Raw genomic sequence first — 22,487 nt, 5'->3', positions numbered from 1 at the left:
GTGTCATTACTTTAGTTATCAAAGGTGGAATCTCTGGACATAAGCAATAGGGATGGGTACCGTTCACATTTGAACCGATACGGTACCGGTACCTGTGAATCGATACCGGTACCCAACGGTACCCTTTTTCGGTACTTTAGTCTCTAAAAATGTAATCTACCTACCTCAGTCATGAAAAATAAAAATCCAAACTTCAAATAACTACACTTTCGACCATTTTCGGCTTGCCATTGCCCTGACTGCTTTGTTGTTTAATCAAGTCAAATCCTAGGTAAGCGTATTGTAGAGGAGCCAAAGCTATATCTTTAGGTACAGTATGATGTCATAGTCAAACATTCTAGAACATTTGTGATGTCATAATGGAACATTCTAGAGCATTTGTGATGTCACAGTATGATGTCATAATCAAACATTCTAGAACATTTGTGTATCTATATATATTCAACAATTCTCTCTTAAGAGCTCATTGTGCATCTTGAAACAGTGCTGAGCAGTACTGACCAGATAGACTAAACAACATAGATTGAAGCCTGCATTTCTAGACCAGGGTGCCTTGCCTACCGTTTTGCTGTTTATTTACGGCTTTCAGGTGAGGAGGAATTTTCATGTGTCGAGTCGGCTGTGATTTTGGAGACTGGGAAAAATACAGTTTTCTTACCTTGTAGTAGTGACGTGAATATTTAAGAAAATAGCTTTACGATCACTTCTGTAAAGAAAGACTTCGCTGTGGAAGAGTAATAAACCATTTGGATATCTTTGTTTTACACCGGAGCGGCTGTGTTTCGATAAGTACCTTTAAAAACACACAATTGTAATAACAAAAAATAAATAAAAACGAAATAAAATACAAATACATTTAAATATATCTTCCTATGGAGGGAATAATCAACATAGCTCAAGACAAATGGTTTTGTTCGAGAAGGGACAGAAAGAAGCAAAGCTTATCTGGTCCTGCCCCTTACAATATCATATATGTAATAAGTTATCTATCAATACATAGTTAACTAACGAAATAGATAGTTAACTAATCAAAGTATCAGAATGTTTATAGAAATTCCTGCAGCCTGCGGGCCATCCTCCTCAGTCACGACTCACGAGAGCACTCGCATATTATGCTGCATGCATGCATATCATTGTCAAACGGTGCGCGTCTCGAGTCGTGCCACTGTCGGTCCCTTGGTTGACAGTGGCACGCACGAGACCACTGCACAAGACCTGCGAAAATATCAGAATGTTTCATAAAAATTCCCGCGGTGGCCATACTCTCAGTGCACGTCTCATGACAGCTGTCTGTGACTATACCGGTCATCAACACCGTAATGGCCAAACGACCAGGATGTTCTTCATAGCATTAACACATTTATTGACCCAGAAATTTTGTAGTTTGACACCAAAATGTATCTTCTATGTTCAACATTCTAACAACGAACCCTAACCCAATGTTCGACACATTTGTACCACATGCACAAACCTGCTTGATTATTGCCTCAAATAGCATGCAAGTTGGACAAAGTGGGTATGTCTGGAAAGAAGAGGCTTGTGGGTACCTATAAAACCAATGTGCACTCTGATATATTCATGTGAACGGCCAAGGGACCTTTTGGAAGATGAGCATGGCAGTTTTATCTAGGTCGAAGATTTAACATAATTTTGAATCATTGCCTATTAAAACCCCCTTCCCAACGGAGAATGGTACCAATGGAAAGCTTAGCTTCTCTAGTTTACAGGGATACCAATACCTTTGTGTTTGCTCAAATATTGAGCGTGCTATGGACCAAGATATTTATTAATGGGCAGAACCTTGATTTTACATGGCGGCCATCTTGAAATCCATCATGATGACGTGGCCCCTACCCCAAAATGAAAGCTATGGTGATGGGGAACACGTGGAAAACATTTGGTGCTAAATTTGCTAAATATATTATATATATATACATTGTCAAGATATACCTGTATTTGCTCCTTCTCGCCTGGCAAACCTCTCGCTCAAGTTGAAACGTTTTGCGCCTTTCAATGAACTTTGTATGCATTTGCATACATATCTATCGGCCTATATACTTATAAAATATATTCAATTTTCTATCTATATATTATTGTGATATTCAAAAGGATCCCCCCCAAATAATTGTTTAGATATGAAATTATTTGCTTAGGTTTGGAAAATGGCTGGATTATAATAGTCCAAGTGTTCAATGTTCATGAAATATTCTCAGATATTTCAGAAATAATTTTGTGAGACTTTGTATTTACTTTTTATCATTATTGACAGCAAGATTGTGTCATGATTCGCCATATCTAAATACTCCAACGATACGATATAACACAGATGTACAATAAATGATAAATATAGGTATATTCCCTAGAAATATTATGTTCTACTTAAATGTATGGATTTGTGTAAATTCATACATTTAACCCTTTTAATCCATCTTCACGTTTGTCAGCAGACTACGGTATTTACTAGGGTGGGAGAACAGTATGGATGATGTCCTGATGAGGGTTTCTGTTTTTCAGACACCGATGTTAAATCTCTAATGAAAGAACGGCAGAAGAAGGACAACCATAACCTCAGTAAGTCCAGGTCTTATTTTCTTTTATTATTTCTGGAATTTCTGCTTTATTAACTTTATTGTTTCTTCTGTGCACGAGTAATCAATTTTGTGAATCTCCTCCTGTCATAATTTTTTTTTTAATTGTATTTATTATTGTGGGCTTATCTGACGAGTTAGTATAAAAGCCTGTGGTGGCGGTTTCCTTCCATGTATATGAATGATCAGGTTTATTCTTTCTGAGTTTATGCGGTTATGGAGCAGAATGTTTGGCTGAGATACTGATGTGTAATGTGAGACACCGGGTTGCGTCTCCAGAAGTAGAGCCTGTATTCTCCCAACTTTGTAACTCGTTTCCAGAAAGTGGGCAGGCCAACGTGTGGTAAAGGTGCATACTGCTCACGTGATTCTGCATAGTGGTTCGAGTTTGAGACAATGTAGAGTTTGCTCATGATGGAATAATTATAAGAAACATTTCACATGAGCAAGATGTGCCTTTGCTTGTGTGGAAGTTCCCTTTAAGGCTTCTGTTCATATCTCCCCCTCCCCCTGTATCCACCCCCCTTCCTCTCCCCCTTACACCTCTCACCTGTTCATCCCTCCCTGAAATTTTAAGATTAGATTAAATTAGATTAGATTTGATTAGATTAAAATGTATTGTCATTATACAGCATAAGTACAGTACAAAGAAAATAAGTTTGGCATCCAACCAGAGTGCAAATGTAACAGTAATGTGCAACAGCAATATGCAATGTACAGGTGATTGAACTGGGTACAAAATATACAAATTAGTACTACTGAGTGTATGTACAGAGTTGTAGTATAATATGTACAGTGATATATTATAGGTATAAAGACAGTATGGTAGTAGTCATCAGTGTTTCCCACAGGATTTTGTGAGACTGTGGTAGGTGAACCTCGGACCCTCTAGGGGGTCCGAGGTCCGGGGGCATGCTGCACCGTAATTTCTTTTGTGGTACATTTTAAAGTTAAATGCATCAATCTGGTGCACTTTGAGAGCAAAATAAAGAGGCTATATCTATGATGAACTTTGTGCTCAAAACACAAAATCGACTAGACGAGCATACATTTGAGCCATCAAAGAAATGAAGCAAAAGTGGTTACCTGTGTTGAACTGGTTTACTTTTTAGAAAATAAAAAAATATACTGGATTACTATTACGACTACTACCACTGCCAATACTACTGATACATCCCTATTGGCAAAAAAAAAATTATAAAAAAAATCGGTTCATTATACAACTGTGGCGGGCCACCACAGTCTAGGTAATTAATGGGAAACACTGGTCATACTGGCCAGCAGCGTAACTAGTAATAGTAGGATATGTACAGATATAGATATAGTATCTACAGATATACAAAAGGATTATGTGCAGGTATGTACAGTCAGGTGTGTATAGATATATATATGGTGAGAATAAATATATATATATATATATAGGCGGCCGGGTAGCGCAGCAGACTAAGCGTCTGTCTACCACCGCAGAGACACTGGTATCGAATCCGGCTGTCAGCGGTGCCTCCGGCTTGGCCGGTCGTCATACTGACACAATTGGCAGTGTCAGCGGGAGGGAAGCCGGTGGGTGGTATCCTGGTCGTTGTAAACAGCAACTCCTCCTCGGTCAGGTCGCCTGCACAGCGAGGGAAGGAACTGGTGAAGGTAGTGTGATCCTCCCGCGCGTTACACTTCACCAATGAGAGTCCGCGCTGGCAGGTGAAAAGAGGCTGCTGGCTGTCTCCTATGTATCGGAGGAAGCATCTGATAGACTTCAGGGCTCCCTAGACCTGCAAGTAGGGGGCAAATGCGCGCAATGACCAGGAAGGGGAGGGGGGAATTGGCATAACGACTAAATTGGGATGGGAGAAAAATACAGAAAAATAAGAGGAGAAAAAAGTATAGATATATTATATATAGGGTATATACAGCATTTTTGTATATGCTATCATACAGAGCTAGGGGTTATATGCAGATGTATATAGAAATATATAGAGGGGTTATAGAGACAAGCTCACAGGATTGGGGGGGTGCTTGATCCTTTCTCCTGGCCAGAGAAAGTCAAGAATTTAAATTGTATTTGATTACTCAATGTTTTAACAATAAATGTGTATCAACCATGAAGATTTGACCAAGATTAACCTCTCCAGTTCCACCACACCTGCTAAGCCACCAGGAATCAGCCTTTTTTAAAAGTGTTTTAAAAAAAAAATTCTTTAGTATTGCTTTCTATTCTCTTGTCTAATGCGCTTATGACAACTTGCTGTTTCCACCTCACAGAGGGGAAGTGAAAGTCACTGCTCTCTCTCTCTCTCTCTCTCTGTTTCTCTCTCTCTCTCTCTGCACGGTCTCCTTCTGCTTGTTTATAGTCGAAAGGAGGCGGAGATTCAACATCAATGACCGCATCAAGGAGCTGGGGGCTCTTATACCCAAGTCCAGTGATCCGTAAGTGTTTCACTGTCTTTCTGTTGTGTCCTAGGACATTGTAGTGTTTTGATAAAATGATAATAATTCAAAGGATTTGATTTCATAGATTGCCATTTAGAATTGTCAACATATTGGCACGTCGCGTAGTGATGTAAAACTATTCAGACACTGATGGATACTGCCGCGCCTTCTGCTGTTGCTGGTGATGTTTTCTGTAATTTCCTGCGACTTAAAAACTTTATTTCAATAAAATAGCAAACACACAGGTATGTTCCAAATAAGTTATTTATTTAAAGGGGACATGCATTATAAATGCCTTTTTTCTGTGTTTAGCATGGTTTTATAGTAATACAGGTTAGTATCAATGGGTCTGTGTCTCTAATTACCATATTGACTCATCAGTCTAGTCTCGAGTTCACATGATCCTCCCTCACTCAACTAAACTGTTCTGATTTGATGGTTTCTGTGACGTTAATATAGCACTGATTTGCATAACTAACGCCCCCTCTATGGTTGACAGTAGTGCACTGCATCCCTGCCCGAGCCCGACGGGGCCCTACCCGACCCGACGGGTTCGGGCTGGGTAGGGCTTTGTTTTTAAATAAATAATTCGGGCTCGGCCGAGCAGCGCCCTCTTTTTTTTTTATTTGTTTTTTTTTATTGCGCGCGCGCCTCACGCTGCTTTCACTTTCTGTTTTGCGTAACGTAGTGCTGTCATCAGAGAGTGAAAGCCTTGTGTCTGAGGAGTCGAGATGTATAAGCTAACAGATAAAATAGTAAAGGGAAAGGGAGAGCTTTTGAAAGTTCCCATATGTGTCTGGGAAAGCTGCATTTTTGGAAACATTTGGATGTAATAACCGCAGGGAGAAGTTAACTCAAGGGGAGTAGAACAGTGATGATATATAAAAAAAAAAATGTGCCTCTCTTTGTTAATTACAACAAGCAATGCTCTTTGTTATTTAAGATGAGGTCGGACTCGGCACTGACAGATTTGTGTTCATTGTGCTGCTTTTATAAAGCCTCAAATGACGGCTTACAATATTTCATGAAAGCAAAGTGTTTAGTTTGTCTAAGATTTAAAAAGGTTTCAACTTTACAGCACTGACAAAGTTGAACAAAGTGCTGTACAAGTCCCACAACATAAAAAATATATAATAATAATAATAATTTAAATATATTTTATTTTTTATTTTTTTTATCTCGAAGCTTCGAATTAAAATCGAATCTCGGCCCTGAAGCTTCAAATTCCAAAAAAAATTCGAAGGTCAGCCCTAATACGCGCACACACGCGCACACACACAAACACACAGTGGACGTATTAGACAATGCGTCTGTTTCAAATTATTATTATTTTATATATATAATAAACATATACGTATATATATAAACTCCTCAAAAAAAGTTTGGAAACATTATTTCTGTCAATTATAACTCCCCTTTAATTCAATCAGCGCCAGACCCGAGGATAGTCGGGTTATCTCGCCAACCGTTCAGCGCCAGACCAGAGTATAGTCGGGTTTTCATCGTTATTTCTTTTATTCGATATTTCTATTCATTACAGGCACATGGACTCGTGTGGACATGGACAAAGTGCAATACCGGCCACATCCTCCAGTATCGAGCACCCTTTGAAACCTTATATCCCGATCACATTGAGAAGCGTCAAATGCCCCTGATGCATCTGTTGTGGTGAAATATGTTGGCGACACGATGGACACCAATACTGGGATTCGCAATCAGACAATTGGAATATTATTTTTGTGGTTTCTCCTAGTGAAGGTAAGGACTAAATTATATCAATCCTGCTTTGATCCAACCATGATTTCACCTCGATCGCAACGTGGGTGTGTAAAGTTACTCCACAACGTATGCCCTTGGTGATGATCAAAGCATCAAAAAACTACCCCCCCCCCCCCTTTCATGCATTCATGATGAAACATAATGCCTATTATATACATTTGATTTGGAAATAGTAGCGTGTCCAGGCGAGAAACACCAACGCTTTTAGTGAAATTCATGTTTTGCTGCATATCGTCGTTTTCTGGGATTAGACAGGATCACTCTCTAAAACTATACTTATATTCACCACGGTATAACACGCAAACATATTGATGAATATCACATATTGAACGATAGATAGTTGATGTCAAATGGGCCATAGTATTGTATCCATAGCTATAATATAGAATATATATATAGCCCTGCAAACACCGCCACTTATTCCTATCTCTTAGAGCGTTGGCGTGGTAGGAACAAACGATGCTCAAGTCCGTGGCGTCCAATGAGTTAATAATACCAATTGGTATTGTATTTTATATCTTTGGAAAGGCTGATTAGTCACCTTTACAACGAGGTACAACTTGTAAGGATTGTGTATTCGTGGAATGAGCAACACAGCTAACCGCGTGGGTAGCGGCCCCAAATATTTGCCAAAATGTAAAGGTGACTAATCAGCCTTTCCAAAGATATAAAATGTGCTCTTATACCATTGTTAGGGAATGCTCTGTATTGTCAGATTTGACTATCATTTCTCATTGAAAATGGATGATATCCAGTTTGCTGTCCAAATTTCCATCCCAGTATCACCACAATCTGAATGCCACATTGGGATAATCACTTTGGACAGCTGACTCACTTGTTGATGAATAACAAATTCAGAAGATTTTAAATTCAGAATCAAGCTATTGGATCTCTGTAGAATAATACGTTGTTAATCTGTTTTCATTAATTTTAAGATACTACCCCCTGGGGAGCTCTCCAGAGAACTACACACCTTCATGGCTTTTTCTCTGTTTGCATTCGCACCACCAATGGATACTCTGAAGTGACGTAAGCCGACCCTGCCTCTGCCTTCTCTCCCTGGAGAACGGAGACTTGTGGCTGGGCAGTGCGTGCATAGATCACACCAGATTGACGTTTCCTGGTAGATAACAAGATGAGAGCGCTAAAATAGCAGATAGTGAACTTTAAATATTTAACCTACAAATATGAGACTGTTCTGACAGCACAATATTCATAGTTTGATTCATTCATTGGTATTTCAACTACAATACGAGGTTGACTGGCATTTTTGGCATCTGTCTCTCCAGCACCGTACAGCTGAGCACACTTAGGTGTGAGATGTCTGGACGAGGGTTGGGTACTGAACTCCATAGTTTTTTTTTTACCTTCTCTTTCTCCAATTTTCTCTGTTTTTCTCCCCATCCCAATTTAGTCGTTGTGCCAATTCCCCCCCCCCCCCCCCTCCCCTACCTGGTTGTTGTACGCATGTTCTCCTACGAGTCGGTACAAGGGCGTCCCGAAGCCGATCGCACGCTTCCTCAGATACGTGCGGCGACTGCCAGTGACGTCTTTTCACTTGGCAGCGAGGACTCTCATTGATGAAGTGTAACGCGTGGGAGGGCACGCTATCTCCACCAAGTCCTGCCCCCGCTGAGCAAGCGCCGAGACCTGACCTGTAGGCGTCACTGTCCACAACGCCAGATTCCCACCCACCAGCTTCCCACCCCCTAATACTGCCAATTGTATTAGTATGAACGACCAGCCAAGCTGGTAGCAACGCCGAGAGCTGGGCTCGAACCCAGCATCTCCTGCGTTGGTGACGAGCGCAATCTCCGCTACGCCACCTGACCGTCCCTCCGCTACGCCACCTGACCGCCCTGAACTCCATACTTTTAAGGGTACTGACCGAATTACATCATTACTACAGAGTACCGATTCACGCTAGATCAATCTGTACCAAATTTCGCACCTTTACATGTTTAGTAATAAGTGAGAGTAAGAGTGTAATATACTAAACAAGAGGGAGCCTTTTCCACACAATATATTACTGTCCCGTCTCATGGGTCTTTGGAAAGACCAGACGAGGTCAGAGGAGTTTGATAGTATTTACTGAGGATGGCCAGATAATGTTGATATTTAAACATTATATAAAAACACAATACATGATCATGCGATTTATTTTGTGTAGTGTGTTACAACGATAAATAACAAAATGTTTTAAATAAATTCCAATGTTGAAATTGAGATGTTTGGACTTATACTTTTACAACTGAATTTTTTTGTTTATTATTACAGAGAGAGAGAGTTAAGTACAGAAAAAAGGTACCGTTGGGATAGAATGTGAACGATAATACACGTACCCACATACATGTGTTGGAGACATGCGTGCATGCATGTTATCATGCACAACTGCATGTGTCTGGGGCGCTTTCTCTCACATGCAATATGGAGAAGGGTGGCATCCCGATAGAGGATGCAGCACATACCTGCTCGAAGGTAGTTCGGTCTACATGCAAAGTATATATATCAGGGATGTATACGCATAATGTATAGTATAGTATGTTTCTTTTTTCGTAAGTCTTTTTTTATTTTCCATGTCAGTTGTTAATGTATTTGTATGAGTCCTTTACATGTTTTGTATGTTCTTACAAAAAAGAAAAAGGCAAATCCTGGAAATTGCATATGATGATGTGGAAAGAGATGTTTTGAATATTGGAGAGATTTGTGCAAAAAATATCAATAAAAAAAAATAAAAAATGTGAACGATACCCGACCCTAGTCTGGACCAATCACCATACACTTGCGTCACTCGTGCTTCCTCTGTGCTGGGATCAGTCCTGCCCTGAGACGGGAGCTAAAACGTCCCAGAAAAAGGGGGGAATGATGAAAAAGTCCTGCTTGTCCCAAAACGCCTAATATTTGTCTTTTGCACCTGACGTCCCACTGTCTCCAGGGAGATGCGGTGGAACAAGGGCACCATCCTGAAGGCCTCGGTCGACTACATCCGCAAGTTACAGAAGGAGCAGCAGAGGAGCAAGGATACGGAGATGCGTCAGAAGAAGCTGGAGCAGGCCAACCACAGTCTCATGCTCCGCATCCAGGTCAGTGATGCGGTCAGCAGCTTCATGCCTTGGATACAGGGCTTGTATGTTTTACGTCCGGTAAAACACATAACTGTGATCGTTAGAAAAACACGGTTCAGATTCGGTCAAATAGACATAGAATATACCTTACCTTAGCCAGAAGGTATTCCAAGAAGAATAATTCCAAGTGATCGCATTGTCATCGCGATTACCAGTGTATACGTCTATACACGTTTCGATGGTAAAATACACTTAGGCAACGGAATTTCGGGGCGATCAAGCAGGAGGAGGGGCCCCTACCAAGGGAAAAAAAAGAGGAGGCCACGTATCAACACCAAGCCATTCCAGTTCAGACACAGACGATATTGCCACCTGGTGATAGTCGATCGGCATTGCAGTTCTAGTGTATGTGGATGTGCCAACGTGATGCAGATCGCTCCGGGCAAGTCTGTAGAGCGGGGATCAAAGTAAAAAGATCAAACGATTAATATCTCGTTTTTGGCACTCAACGCTTGTCGAGCAAACACGTAATTTTTCGTTTTTGCACAGAATGTGTTAAGTGCAAATACGCAATAGTGTTGTTTGTTCTCAAATATATCCTCCCAATGAATGAAAATGGTGTTGCATGTACACATATGTTTTATCTCTTCCGTTGCTGTGTCTCCAGGATGTGTGTCAGTCACCACCACATTGATAACAGTCCCTGATTTTCATTGAGATTGAAGCTCCTTCACCAGAACACTAGTAGGGCTGTCTTAAAATACTTCAAAACTTCGAAGCTTCGTTCGATGGGCACGGGATTCGAACGGGAAAAACTGATTCGAATATATAAAAAAAAGAAAAATCAAATATATATATATTTTTTATCCCCCCTCCCACCTGCAAAATCTTGCGCCTCCAATGCAACAAACGTCATACGCCTCATTAACTCTGCCTCTCTCTCTTTTTTTTTTACTCTATTTTTTCTCCCCATTTTTCTATTTTTCTCCCGTCCCCAATTTCGTATTGTCCAATTCTACCCTCCCCTGTCTCGAACGTTGTTAGGCCATGCCTCCCACAAGCCGGCTGCAATGTGGACGAAGCCTTGCATCACGTGTCCCCTCCGGTACTCGAGGAGGCAGCCGTCGCATCTTTTCACCTGCACAGCGCCATCTCTTAGCGGCGTGGGTCTGCGTGGGAGGGACACGCCGCCCTCGTTTCTTCCTGATTTTACTGCGCAGGCGCACCAACCGACCTGTAGGAGTCACTGTCCACAACGTCCGATCCCCACCCACCAGCTTCCCACCCCCTAATACTGCCAATTGTATTAGTATGAACGACCAGCCAAGCTGGTAGCAACGGCGAGAGCTGGGTTCGAACCCAGCATCTCCTGCGTTGGTGGCGAGCGCCTTGCCCACTGCGCCACCTAGCCGCCCTCTCTGCCTCTCTTTTTGAACTACAACAAGCAATGCCGTTTGTTATTTAAGATGAGGTCGGACTCTGCACTGACGGATTTGTGTTAATTGTGCTGCTTTTATAAAGCCTCAAATGACGGCTTACAATATTTCATAAAAGCAAAGTGTTTTGTTTGTCTAAGATTTAAAAAGGTTTAAACTTTACAGCACTGACAATTCTCTATAGTATTTTTTATAGTGTCTCGACCCATATAAAAACATGTCTTAATAAAAAATTAAGTCATAATTATGTAATGTTGTTGGCTGTGTAACGGAGAGCAGCTGCCCAGGCAGCGCAGCTCCTGACTCATTATTAATTTAATTAATTAATTAATCAAATCCACTTTATTTATAGAGCACATTTAAAAACAACAAAGTTGACCAAAGTGCTGTAGAAGTCACACAACATAAGATAAAAAAAATTAAAATTATAATTTCTTTTTTCTTTTAATCTCGAAGCTTCGAATTAAAATCGAATCTCGGCCCCCCGAAGCTTCAACGGCCAAAAAAAGCTTTGAAGGTCAGCCCTAAACACTAGCTGTTTCCATCCTCATTGCTCTGTAAAAACAATTCAACCAAGGCAGTTCCACAACCAAGTTGTTTCAAGACTGGATTACCATTATCATGAGTAACCTTTACCTACAATGTCGGCTAGGGTTTTGTACCGAACTCTGTACTTTTAAGTGTACCGACCGAATTACGTTAGACCAATCGGTGCCACATTTCGGTACCTTGAGAGCAGGTAATATGTGTAATATATATATTGCTGTCCCATCTCTTGGGTCTTTGGAAAGACCAGATTAGGTCAGAGGAATTTGATAGTATTTACTGAGGATGGCCAGATAATGTTGATATTTAAACATAAAAAAACAATTATACATAAAAAAAAATTAGTAAGAACAGTTTTGGAGGGGAGAGGGAGGTAGGGAGGGGTTTTAGTTTGTGTGGTGTGTTACAACAATAAATAACTAAATGTTTCAACATTGTTGAAATTGAGAAGTTTGGACTACTGAAATAAATTTTTTGTTATTACAGAGAGTAAAGTACAAAAAAGGTACCGTACTGGTATCGCTTCCCAGGTACTGGTATCGATTCCCAAATGTGAACAGTACCCAACCCTAGTGGACATATCAAAGGATCAGATTTCAATGCCCCTTATGATTAATAATTTCATGCATTTGTTCCTATCCATTTTACATTTTTATTCTACTCATAGCTCTCATTAGAATTCTGCATATGACATTATCTGCTGTGTAAAATGTTGCTGAAACACTCGCTGGCTATGGCTACAATCACGTACAATTAACGCTGATTTCATCAGTTGCTCCGAACTGTATGCAGGCCAATGGAGAATGCTGGAATTTGATTCCAAAAGAATACTTCCTGTTGCCTGATGTGAAACATAATCCCACACGCTCATCCTTGCTGAACGTTGGTTCAGCACCAAAGCACAGGCTGATTGGCCTTGTGCAATGATAAGGTACTTTAGCAGTCCCTATAAGACAGGGTATTGCAATTTTTGATGGTGCTGTAATTAACACAACACAAGGATGTCAATGTCCCCGATGACATCACAGGTGGCCATATTCAAACTCATTTACTCTCTGTAACAAACTAAATTAATGTGTGCAAAACTTTTTGGATGTGTGTAAGATTATGTGCAAAATAAATGAGCATTGTTTTTCTTTTTGGTGAAATGCCCCTTTAAGCCACACCAGCTGTGTAGAAAAAGGACCAGTGCCAGAGTTCTTACTATTCAATGCTGTTGATTTGGCAGGAGCTGGAGATGCAGGCGCGGCTCCACGGCCTCTCCACCCCCATGTCGTCCGGCCTGAACTCTGACCCCTCCCTGCTCCAGCAGGCCCATCAGAGTGGCCAGCCTCTGGTGTCCAACGTGGGAGGAGCCATCTCCCATAACCTCCTCCTCAGCCTGGGGGCCATGGGGCAGCCGGTCCCCGCCTCCTTCCTCTCCCCGCCGACCTCCGACTCCCCCCTCGGCGTCACCGTCAGCAGTCCCTTGGACCTGGGCAGCCTGAGCTTCGCCGAGCTGGATGCTGTCTCGGCTTCATCCCTTTACCCAGACATAGGCCTGGGGGACATTCTCATGGACGACGGATGCACCCTGTCTCCCGGGAGGGTGACGGACCCCCTGTTCTTACCCTTATCCCCAGGTGCCTCTAACACCAGTAGCAGGAGCAGCCTTGACATGGATGAAGACTTGTGACCAGCTCAGATCAGGAGACACACACACACACACACACACACACACAGTGACAATGGGTCTAGAGACGAGAATTTCAGGGAGAGTGCAGTCTATCATCCTTGGATGAGATTCATGGTGTGAGGACTGCAGCATTGCGTTTGGGATATAGAGATGGTATCAAAACGAATGATCAACATTCTCAGCAGAGAATACATTTATTTTACGTCATTCGTGGCCTAAATCATTGTTGTTGTTCCCTTTTGGAGCTCATCAGATGACTAGATTATTCTTGGTCCTTATGAATGCAATCTTGTTGAATTGGATTATTGTAAAAAGGGGACATGGGTTTTAGCAATAACAAATTAAATTATTTTCCATAAAGGAGCACTTCACCCAAAAATCATTTGTATATCAGTTACTCACGCTGATACCTTAGAAATACTTTAAGTATTGAAGTTAATGGAGATTTAGTTTAACAACAGCAAAACTACGTAAGGCAGCACTTAATCTGAAGTGTTTTTGTTAGCAAGGTTTGTGGCATGTGTTTATGAAGTACTGAGCATACGACTGGATAGTGAGAGACGGAAGAGACTTGGATTATACTGCATAAATTGTGAGCAAGTTTGTAAACTGATGTTTTGATGTAGTATTGCTGTTAAACCAAATCTCCATTAACTTCAATTCATCAAGTATTTCTACTGTTTTCTGGATTCTACGTTCACCATGGAGACATGTGAGAAGAAAAATAAATCTTCATGAATCCAAGTAATCACAGGGTGAGTAATATACAAACTAGCATTTTTGGGTGAGGTTCTCCTTTAGGTTTCCTTCAGAGATTTAGGAGGAATATAAGGTTTGCTTGAATATTATATACAACATTTTAGGGAAGAATGCTGTGAGGTTTATTTTTTCATTATGATAATGGCACGACAAACTAAAATGTCAAGATTATTTTTTGTTTATTCAACTGACTGGAACCAGGGTTTGTTTGCTGAAGTGCACAAGTGCATGTTTCTTCTCATAGGGTTAGTCTTGACTAGAAATTACCAAAGGGATATTCATAAAGTGAATTGGCACAATGTGAAATATTTACTGCATTTAAATATGAGAATATTTTAGGTAGGCGATTTTTATTGCACCTTATTTTATGGTAATCTATGCATTTCCTGAAAGATTTGTTCCGTTTACTATTATAGACTGTTAATAGCTGGCACCCAGGTTGCATGCATATATATAAATAAAAAAAATCAAATGCTGCTGCAGCTAATTAGCCAAAGCAGGCCAACTTTTCAGAGTAGCCAGAGATATACATATTTGCATTTTATTTTTTAAACATGTTTGTGTCAATAGACGTAGAGGAACTTTAAGCTAAGAACTGCAGATTAATTATACCATTTCATAGTACTGTAGGTCATTATATTATTGATCCCAAAATAGTTTTATCAAGTCTTTACTAAACATCTTTATTATCAGTGAATCTACAGTCTGTTCTTAAACATGTTGATTGCTGGGTGATTTTTATGGTTAGCACGTTCTACCAAGATTGTAACCTATTTTTTATTTTATTCTATTTCTTTTTACCTCTGATGAACCAGTGACATAACTACAAATGTGTTATTGCTTTGAATTCAGAGGGGTCTTGACCTTTTAAAGCAACCACTATCCTCACTTTTTATATTAAGTTTTATCTGTTTGTTGTGTAAAACTTGATACCATGCTATTATTATTATTATTATTATTATTATTATTCTATACAATAGTCACAAACGTTTGGAAAGGATTGTATTTGTGGGATGCCCAGCACAACATTATGTACAGTTGGTTTAATGAGAGTGTGTCTCAAAACACACCGGACTATGTGTGTAGTTTCTTTCAACACGGACATATTTGTTATCAGTTACACTGGTGAATTGAATTACTTTCTTTCTTCTTTTTTTTTCTTTTTTCTTTTTTACCAATCCTTGTGAAGTGATGGACAGACATGAGTTTAATACTATTATTGTTGGCTATTGAAATATGAAAAACACATTAATCAAAATGGCCAAAGGACATTTGACTTTTAATCAATACATTTCTTGGCACCAACACAAAATAAATGTTTCCTCCTGGCACCAACAGAAATATGGTGACATGGATTTAAATGTATGATTCACCGTTGTCAATTTCCTTTCGCCTTAGTTCATACAGTATGTAATTTGTTCCTGATTCCACATACGTAGAAACTACCATCTGTTTCCAGCTACCAAAACACATTGGCTACAGTAATACCATAGAGATAGACAATACCTATGGTTTATACCATAGAGATAGACGATACATATGTTTGATACCATAGAGATACAGTAGACAATACCTATGGTTGATACCATAGAGATACAGTATATAATACCTATGGTTGATACCATAGAGATAGACAAAACTTATGGTTGATACCATGTAAACTATTATCATGAACTAACTACAGTTTATTTGGTTCTTACTCCAATTATTCTTTGACTTCTTATGATCTTGAAGAAAAGAGGGTGGGGTTTGAGATAAGTCAATACCATCTGCCTGGACAGAGCCTCCTTGAGCTCAAAGTACTCATCGCACCTAACACCTTTCTTCTGAGTTTAGAGGTGGTTTGAACGCTTCTGCTCCAGTTTTAAGGCATATTCTAGTTCATTCTGTCTAGCCTTGTTCTTTGACCTCATCCGCTATGGTCCGGTGCTTATCAGTGATTGCTCTTTGCTCAACTATTCCCTTTCTTACATATCAGCTCCTGGTGGAGGCCAGAAAGGGAAGGATGTTTAGTGTTGAGGTTCTCACTCTTAACGCATTCGGGGCCAGACCTGAGATATCCCGGGTTAACTTGCCATGCGCTGGGCGCCAAACCCGAGATATCTCGGATTTTAATCGTTATTTCTTTTATTCGCTATTGCCATTCATAATTCATCAGGGCAGGCTGTTCTGGGTGTGTCTGAGATCGCAGACGGCAAATACCACCGTCTAACGCCTTGCAGACGCTATTGCACTCCATTTGAAACGATGTAGTTTGTTTTCTGGGCCGAGCTGAGCCGTGCGGGCGCGGACAAAATTTTCCGGCAAGACGAGCGCTTACAACGATGCATCAACTTGGCTGCCCCCTCGTTCATATGCAATGCCGGATAACGTGGGACGGATTACCACGACCAGTACTTGGAATGGCGATCAGATAATTGGATTCTTTTTTTTCAGAGACAAGGTAAGGACAGTATACAGTATATCCAATCTTGCGTTGATCTGATATTTTTTTCTCCCGCGATCGAAGCTGTCTGTGTGGAATGTGTGTGTGCTGTTTCCCGTTGGTCACATCACAGCACGGAGGGGCGCCCCGCTACAAGCCCTTTCATGCGTGCATGAGAAGACATAATAACGATAATCTAGCGTTGATTTCAGGAAGATTCGATAATCCGGCGAAAAATGACCGTGATAACTGGATTTCACTAAAGGGCTATTTTCGTGTCTTTTCCTGGGATTACTCAGAATCACCCAAACTATACTCATATGTACGGATGAAAAAACAATCTGTTTTTTGCATGTTGACCAGAAGAAACTCACTGACAATCGACAATGTTATTAGATCCATAGCTATAATATTTGATATTGTTTTCAGCACTGCAAACACTGCATTCTCCTCATTGAACAAAGCGCCCTCTGGCGTCCAATGTGTTAAGCATCTTGAATGTGACCCTCTGGGGTCATTCTTTCCTATTTTTGGTTAATCTGGTGTAATTGAGTAATCATGCATGTAACCTCAACAATTTAATCCACAATCATGTTATATGCATCTTTGCTTTCAGGACAAACTGGCCTATTAGTATGCTACACATTGCTACAGTGATATGACCATTAATAGAAGAGATATAAAACAATGGTTCAGACACTGTCTGGCTCAGATTTCAGATTCTCAAGTACCTGGTCCTCGGTCTCATCTGGTTGCACTCTGGACCTGAGCTCTTTCCATCACAACACCCTCCTTGAGTTTATGGCAATCTGCCTGAATTATTTAAGTTGTTTGTGTGCAGCCTGCTTCTCAACTTGGGCATCCTTCTGATAAGAGGCCTGTGTACTGACGTTTTGGTGTTTTGAAAACGGAAGAGAGTTACATTAGCTTCTTGCACTGACTGCATTTGTGGACTCAGGACTTTACTTTGTTTGGTCTCCTCCTAGGTCTGTCTTTAAACTCGACACTAAGAGCTTATTCTGCTGCTGATGCTAGTCCCCAGAGCTAACCTCTGTTCTCAGGAGACAGCAGCTTCCAGGTCCGTCTGGAGTCTAACCTCTGTTCTCAGGAGACAGCAGCTTCCAGGTCTGTCTGGAGTCTCTAACCTCTGTTCTCAGGAGACAGCAGCTTCCAGGTCCATCTGGAGTCTCTAAGCTCTGTTCTCAGGAGACAGCAGCTCCCAGGTCCGTCTGGAGTCTCTAAGCTCTGTTCTCAGGAGACAGCAGCTCCCAGGTCCGTCTGGAGTCTCTAACCTCTGTTCTCAGGAGACAGCAGCTTCCAGGTCCGTCTGGAGTCTCTAAGCTCTGTTCTCAGGAGACAGCAGCTCCCAGGTCTGTCTGGAGTCACTAACCTCTTGTTATGCTCTTCTTTGAGGCCTTTTAAAGGCCCATCACTTTGCTTTCACCTTCAAGGAAAGCAAGAGAGTCTGCACTTCTTCACACAATGATTGAACTTGTGATTCATTTTCAGGATAAGACTACGTTTTCCCATAAACCCCAAATGTGTTTTTACTGTTTGTTCCCACTCCTGGCAGCTCCCCACACAGAATTTGTTTTGAAGAAGCTAGAACAGCCCCTTCTAAACATGAATTGAGTTATATTTGATGATTAAGTTTTGTTTGCAATGGTTTCCCTTCGTCGTAATGCTGTTCAGAAGAACTCCTGTGTCTCATCAATTATCTTTCAACTGTCTCATCATGTTTCTGTGGTAATCGGGCCAAGATATGGACATTATATTTACAATTTTGTACTGACTGCTTGTAATGACCAGGCTAGGAATGTGGACCCAAGTGAAGGCTATAGACAGGAGGCAGATGACAAGCAAAACCCAACAATGGGTGTACTGTATTTAATGAAGAGTAGGTAGGGAGGTACAAAGTATCAGGTGGGGAGACTACTCTGATATTCAGACAGGCAAAACATAGAGATGAGCAGGAACGCTAAAGAACACAGATGTACCAGTCCAAAGACACAGGAACGCATGTGGGAGCCACACGGACATCTGCAGGACCTAGGTAGAAACACAAGAGGGAAGACCGGGTGGAGGGGGAATGAATGAACACTTTATTTAACAGATTGCAGAATGGGTACAATACAGTACAGCTCAATACACACAATTGTTAAGGGGATGCAGAATCAGGGTCCCCCATTTTCAATTCATCAGGACATATATGACATACATGACATACAGATAGACAGTACTGCTACATCTATACATTTATGACATACCAGATTTGCAAATACAGTACTGTTTGTGATACAAAAATAGTCCAGAAAAGAGTATATACATTTGACGTAAAAACTGTACATTGGGGGAGGTTGGGTAGGTGGGGGGGGGGGGGCTGTACATTGGAGGTGGTTCGTGGGTGGGGTGGGGGGGTTGGGTAGGAGGGGAACACTGTATAACTGTACAAGCAAAACTGTACATTGGAATATTGACAACCATACTTGGTCATTTACTGTACATTGGAGGGGGTTGGGTTAGGACATTTACATGGGCCAGTTTCGAATTGCAGTCTCCCGTAGGTGTTCTTTGAGAGTGGTTTTGAAAGTGGGTAGTGATTCACATTCCTTTACAGCTGTGGGTAGGGCGTTCCACATTGATGTGGCATAATTGCGAAACGTGTTTAGTCCCTTGTTTGAGCCGAATCTGGGTTTAACATGATTTGTGGAGCTCCCTCTGGTGTTGTGATCGTGGTATTCACTGACCTTTGGGAAGTATTTTGACATGTACATGGGTACCTTGGTCGTGTAGTCTATCTTGTAGACCAGACCCATTGCAAGTTGCTGTACTCTGTCGTCTACTCTAAGCCATCCTAGGTTGTCAAAGTGGGCAGGGGTGAGGTGGGTTTTAGGAGTAAGGTCAAGCAGTAGTCTGACCAGTTTGTTTTGTTTTTAGCGCCTTTGAGGTGCTTTGGTACCATGAGGTGCAAGCATAGTTTTAGTACCCTTGAATGAGTGCTCCTGCCAGAGTCTTCAGGGTATTCTTGTTTACCAGAGAGGAGATCCGGTACAAGAATCTTGTTCGTTGCTTGACTTTTTTGATTACATTGGTTGTCATTTTGTCAGAAAACAAGTATTTTTCTGGTCTGCATCCCCTTAACAATTGTTTGTATTGAGCCGTACTGTATTATACCCATTCTGCAATCTGTTAAAAGTTTTCAATCAATAAATCAATCAACACAATACCGGTTAGCTACGCTAAGATACATGTTGCTCCGTTCTCTGTCAGAAAGACACTAAGAAGAAGAGAGAGTGAGTTATACTATGAGCAGGAGAAACTGCTCTTTTGTCAAAGCCCATCAATGAGTCAACAGCACAACCAGTTTACGAAAGATACAAGGTTTATTAATTAAAAGTAAAACATATGAGCCATGAAGCCGATACTAATTTCCCCTCCTGAGACATGACAGGGTTAGCAGAACCGGAGAATGCAGCGGGTACAGCCAGGCGTCCCTTAGGTAAATTATATCACCTCTAAGTTAAGCACACTATAAATTACAGCACTTATATATATATATAGGTAAAACCCTTCACCTCTAGGTAGAGCACATATCACAGCACACTTTTATATAGGCAACAACCCTTAGTTTGAATGAGGTACAGTAGACACACAATGCACTTATTATAGTCACACACACACTCTACAGCCGACCAACTGGTCCACGTGAATATTAGGGAATCACCTCCCGCTACCAGTCAACCCTCCCTCTCTGCTCGTCCTCCGCCACCATCCCACTAGATACATTAGTACTCAGGCCTCATGCACAATAGGACACATTATTACTAGTGCTGTCAGGCGATTAAAAAAATGTATCTAATTAATTACAGGATTTGTAATTAATTAATCTAATTAATCACATTTTAATAGCATAACCATTTTATGCCTGATATTCTATATTCTATAATCATATTTCAAATTACATGTGGCCAGATGCCTATTGCTTATTAACAGCGGAGGAGTGCTGCCGAGTGCTTCCGCATTTTCCCTGATTGGCTGCGACACGCCCTGCGGCAGGCGCGGCAGCCGCAGAGCGGAGCGCGCTGCCATCCTGCGGTCCGTTGGTGACAAGTTCGAATCCCATCAATTATTTTTTTTAACATGTATTCTTTTGCCGGTTAAGGTTAGGCATGGTTAAGGTTAGGCATTGTTTCGGAGTTGGTTAAGGTTAGAAGGGTTAAGTTTAGGCGCTGTTAAGGAGCTGGTTAAGGTTAGAGTTTGTCTTAGAGAATGGCAATATTCTTTCTATGGTTAAGGTTAGGCATGGTTAAGGTTAAGGTTAGGCATTGTTTCGGAGTTGGTTAAGGTTAGAAGGGTTAAGTTTAGGCGCTGTTAAGGAGCTGGTTAAGGTTAGCGTTTGTCTTAAAGAATGGCAATAGACAGCCTATTTCCGCACTGCCGCTCTCTCGCGCTGCCGCGGTCACATGGTCACATTCTTGCACTCCTCCGCTGTTAAAAAGCAACACGCTGTCCGCCTGGAATAATTCACCTCCCCTCCCCCTCCCCGCTATGATGTCTGCATTTCCCCAAGGGGATCAATAAAGGAATATATTATCTTATATCCTACCTTGTTTATTGTCCTTATTGCTCTTTTCTGTAATCTTTTATTGTTACACTGAGGTACAATTGGACTGACAGAGTAAAGTGTGGGTGTGTTTGATTTAGGGACTAGAGCAGGCAGATCCTCACTAAGGTATTTTAATGAGGATATGGAACAATTGTTGAGATGGAATCATGTAAATGCTAGATTTCTAGTGAACGACCTAAAATACATTACCCTGTGGCTCAATGCTGCTGCTCTTGAGATTAAATCCGGCCCCTGAAGGCACACAGGCCAATAGTGTAAGTATACGAGTGAGACATGCTATTGACAATACCTACAATTCCTGTCTTAAAAATCAGAAGAAATACAAAATCTCTGTCTTATTCAGTTTTATAGATATTATTACTTTATATGGGAATGGCCTGGAAAAAGACAAATGGCTGACTTAACGTTGTTACACAAAAAGGTTATCATTTCCAAAGATACAAACTAAATGTGTTCAATACATTATATAGGCTTACATTACATTTGGTTATGACAAGGTTCTATATCTTACTTTATGGCCTGCATAGTGCTTGTGAAGTTCTGGATGGCATTAGCATCCTGGCCACTACCAGGTCGTCGAAAATCCCCGGTTATACGTTGTACCTTGTAGATACTTGCTTTATGTTTAAATTTGGTCTGGGTGGTCCTAATTCCTTAGTTACCTATTTATCCTGATTACTACGACGACTGAACGGTACTTATTTTAATGCTAAGGTCGTGTTGCTCCTCTCACAGGTGTTAACGGTAACATTAGCCGTTTTGAACTAGTCGACTGCGAGTGTGAGTGTCCTGTTGGAAGCTCAATCACCTGGGACTTGGATAAGTTATTGGCCTCCTTGTGTTGACGTTTCTTACCTAAATGCTCTCTACCCACATATTCCACAACTTGATCAGTGATTTGTTTCACGTCGGAGGTGGGATTCGAACAGACGACTCTGTGTGAGGTGAGATCCCCGCCTCCTCCTTGCACCCCATCCCCCTCCACTCAAACAGAGAGGGGCGGGGATCTCACCTCAAAGAGTCGCCTGTTCGAATCCCACCTCCGACGTGAAACAAATCACTGATCAAGTTGTGGAATATGTGGGTACAATCAATCAAATTGCATGTTAATGTAACACAGTGGGGAGTGTTAGTGAGGGTCCCGAGCCTCGTTGATGAGGCTC

The 22,487-nt window shown here is 41.2% G+C and overlaps 1 protein-coding gene across 1 annotated transcript in view; it reads left to right on the top strand.

Moving 5' to 3' along the window:
* Positions 1–15,599, top strand: part of tfe3b (transcription factor binding to IGHM enhancer 3b) — a 40,901-nt gene extending 25,302 nt beyond the window's left edge. The window contains exons 6-9 of the mRNA XM_084317688.1: positions 2,515–2,571; positions 4,934–5,009; positions 9,727–9,874; positions 13,067–15,599. Of these exons, the coding sequence (XP_084173814.1) occupies positions 2,515–2,571; positions 4,934–5,009; positions 9,727–9,874; positions 13,067–13,513 (728 nt within the window). The 3' untranslated portion in view covers positions 13,514–15,599. The remainder of the gene's footprint in view (positions 1–2,514; positions 2,572–4,933; positions 5,010–9,726; positions 9,875–13,066) is intronic.
* Positions 15,600–22,487: the final 6,888 nt, after the last annotated feature.

This window comes from Notolepis coatsorum, assembly GCF_963971535.1.
Source record: "Notolepis coatsorum genome assembly, chromosome: 6".
Classification (NCBI taxonomy): Eukaryota; Metazoa; Chordata; class Actinopteri; order Aulopiformes; family Paralepididae; genus Notolepis; species Notolepis coatsorum.
This window is presented reverse-complemented; position numbering and strand designations above follow the sequence as displayed.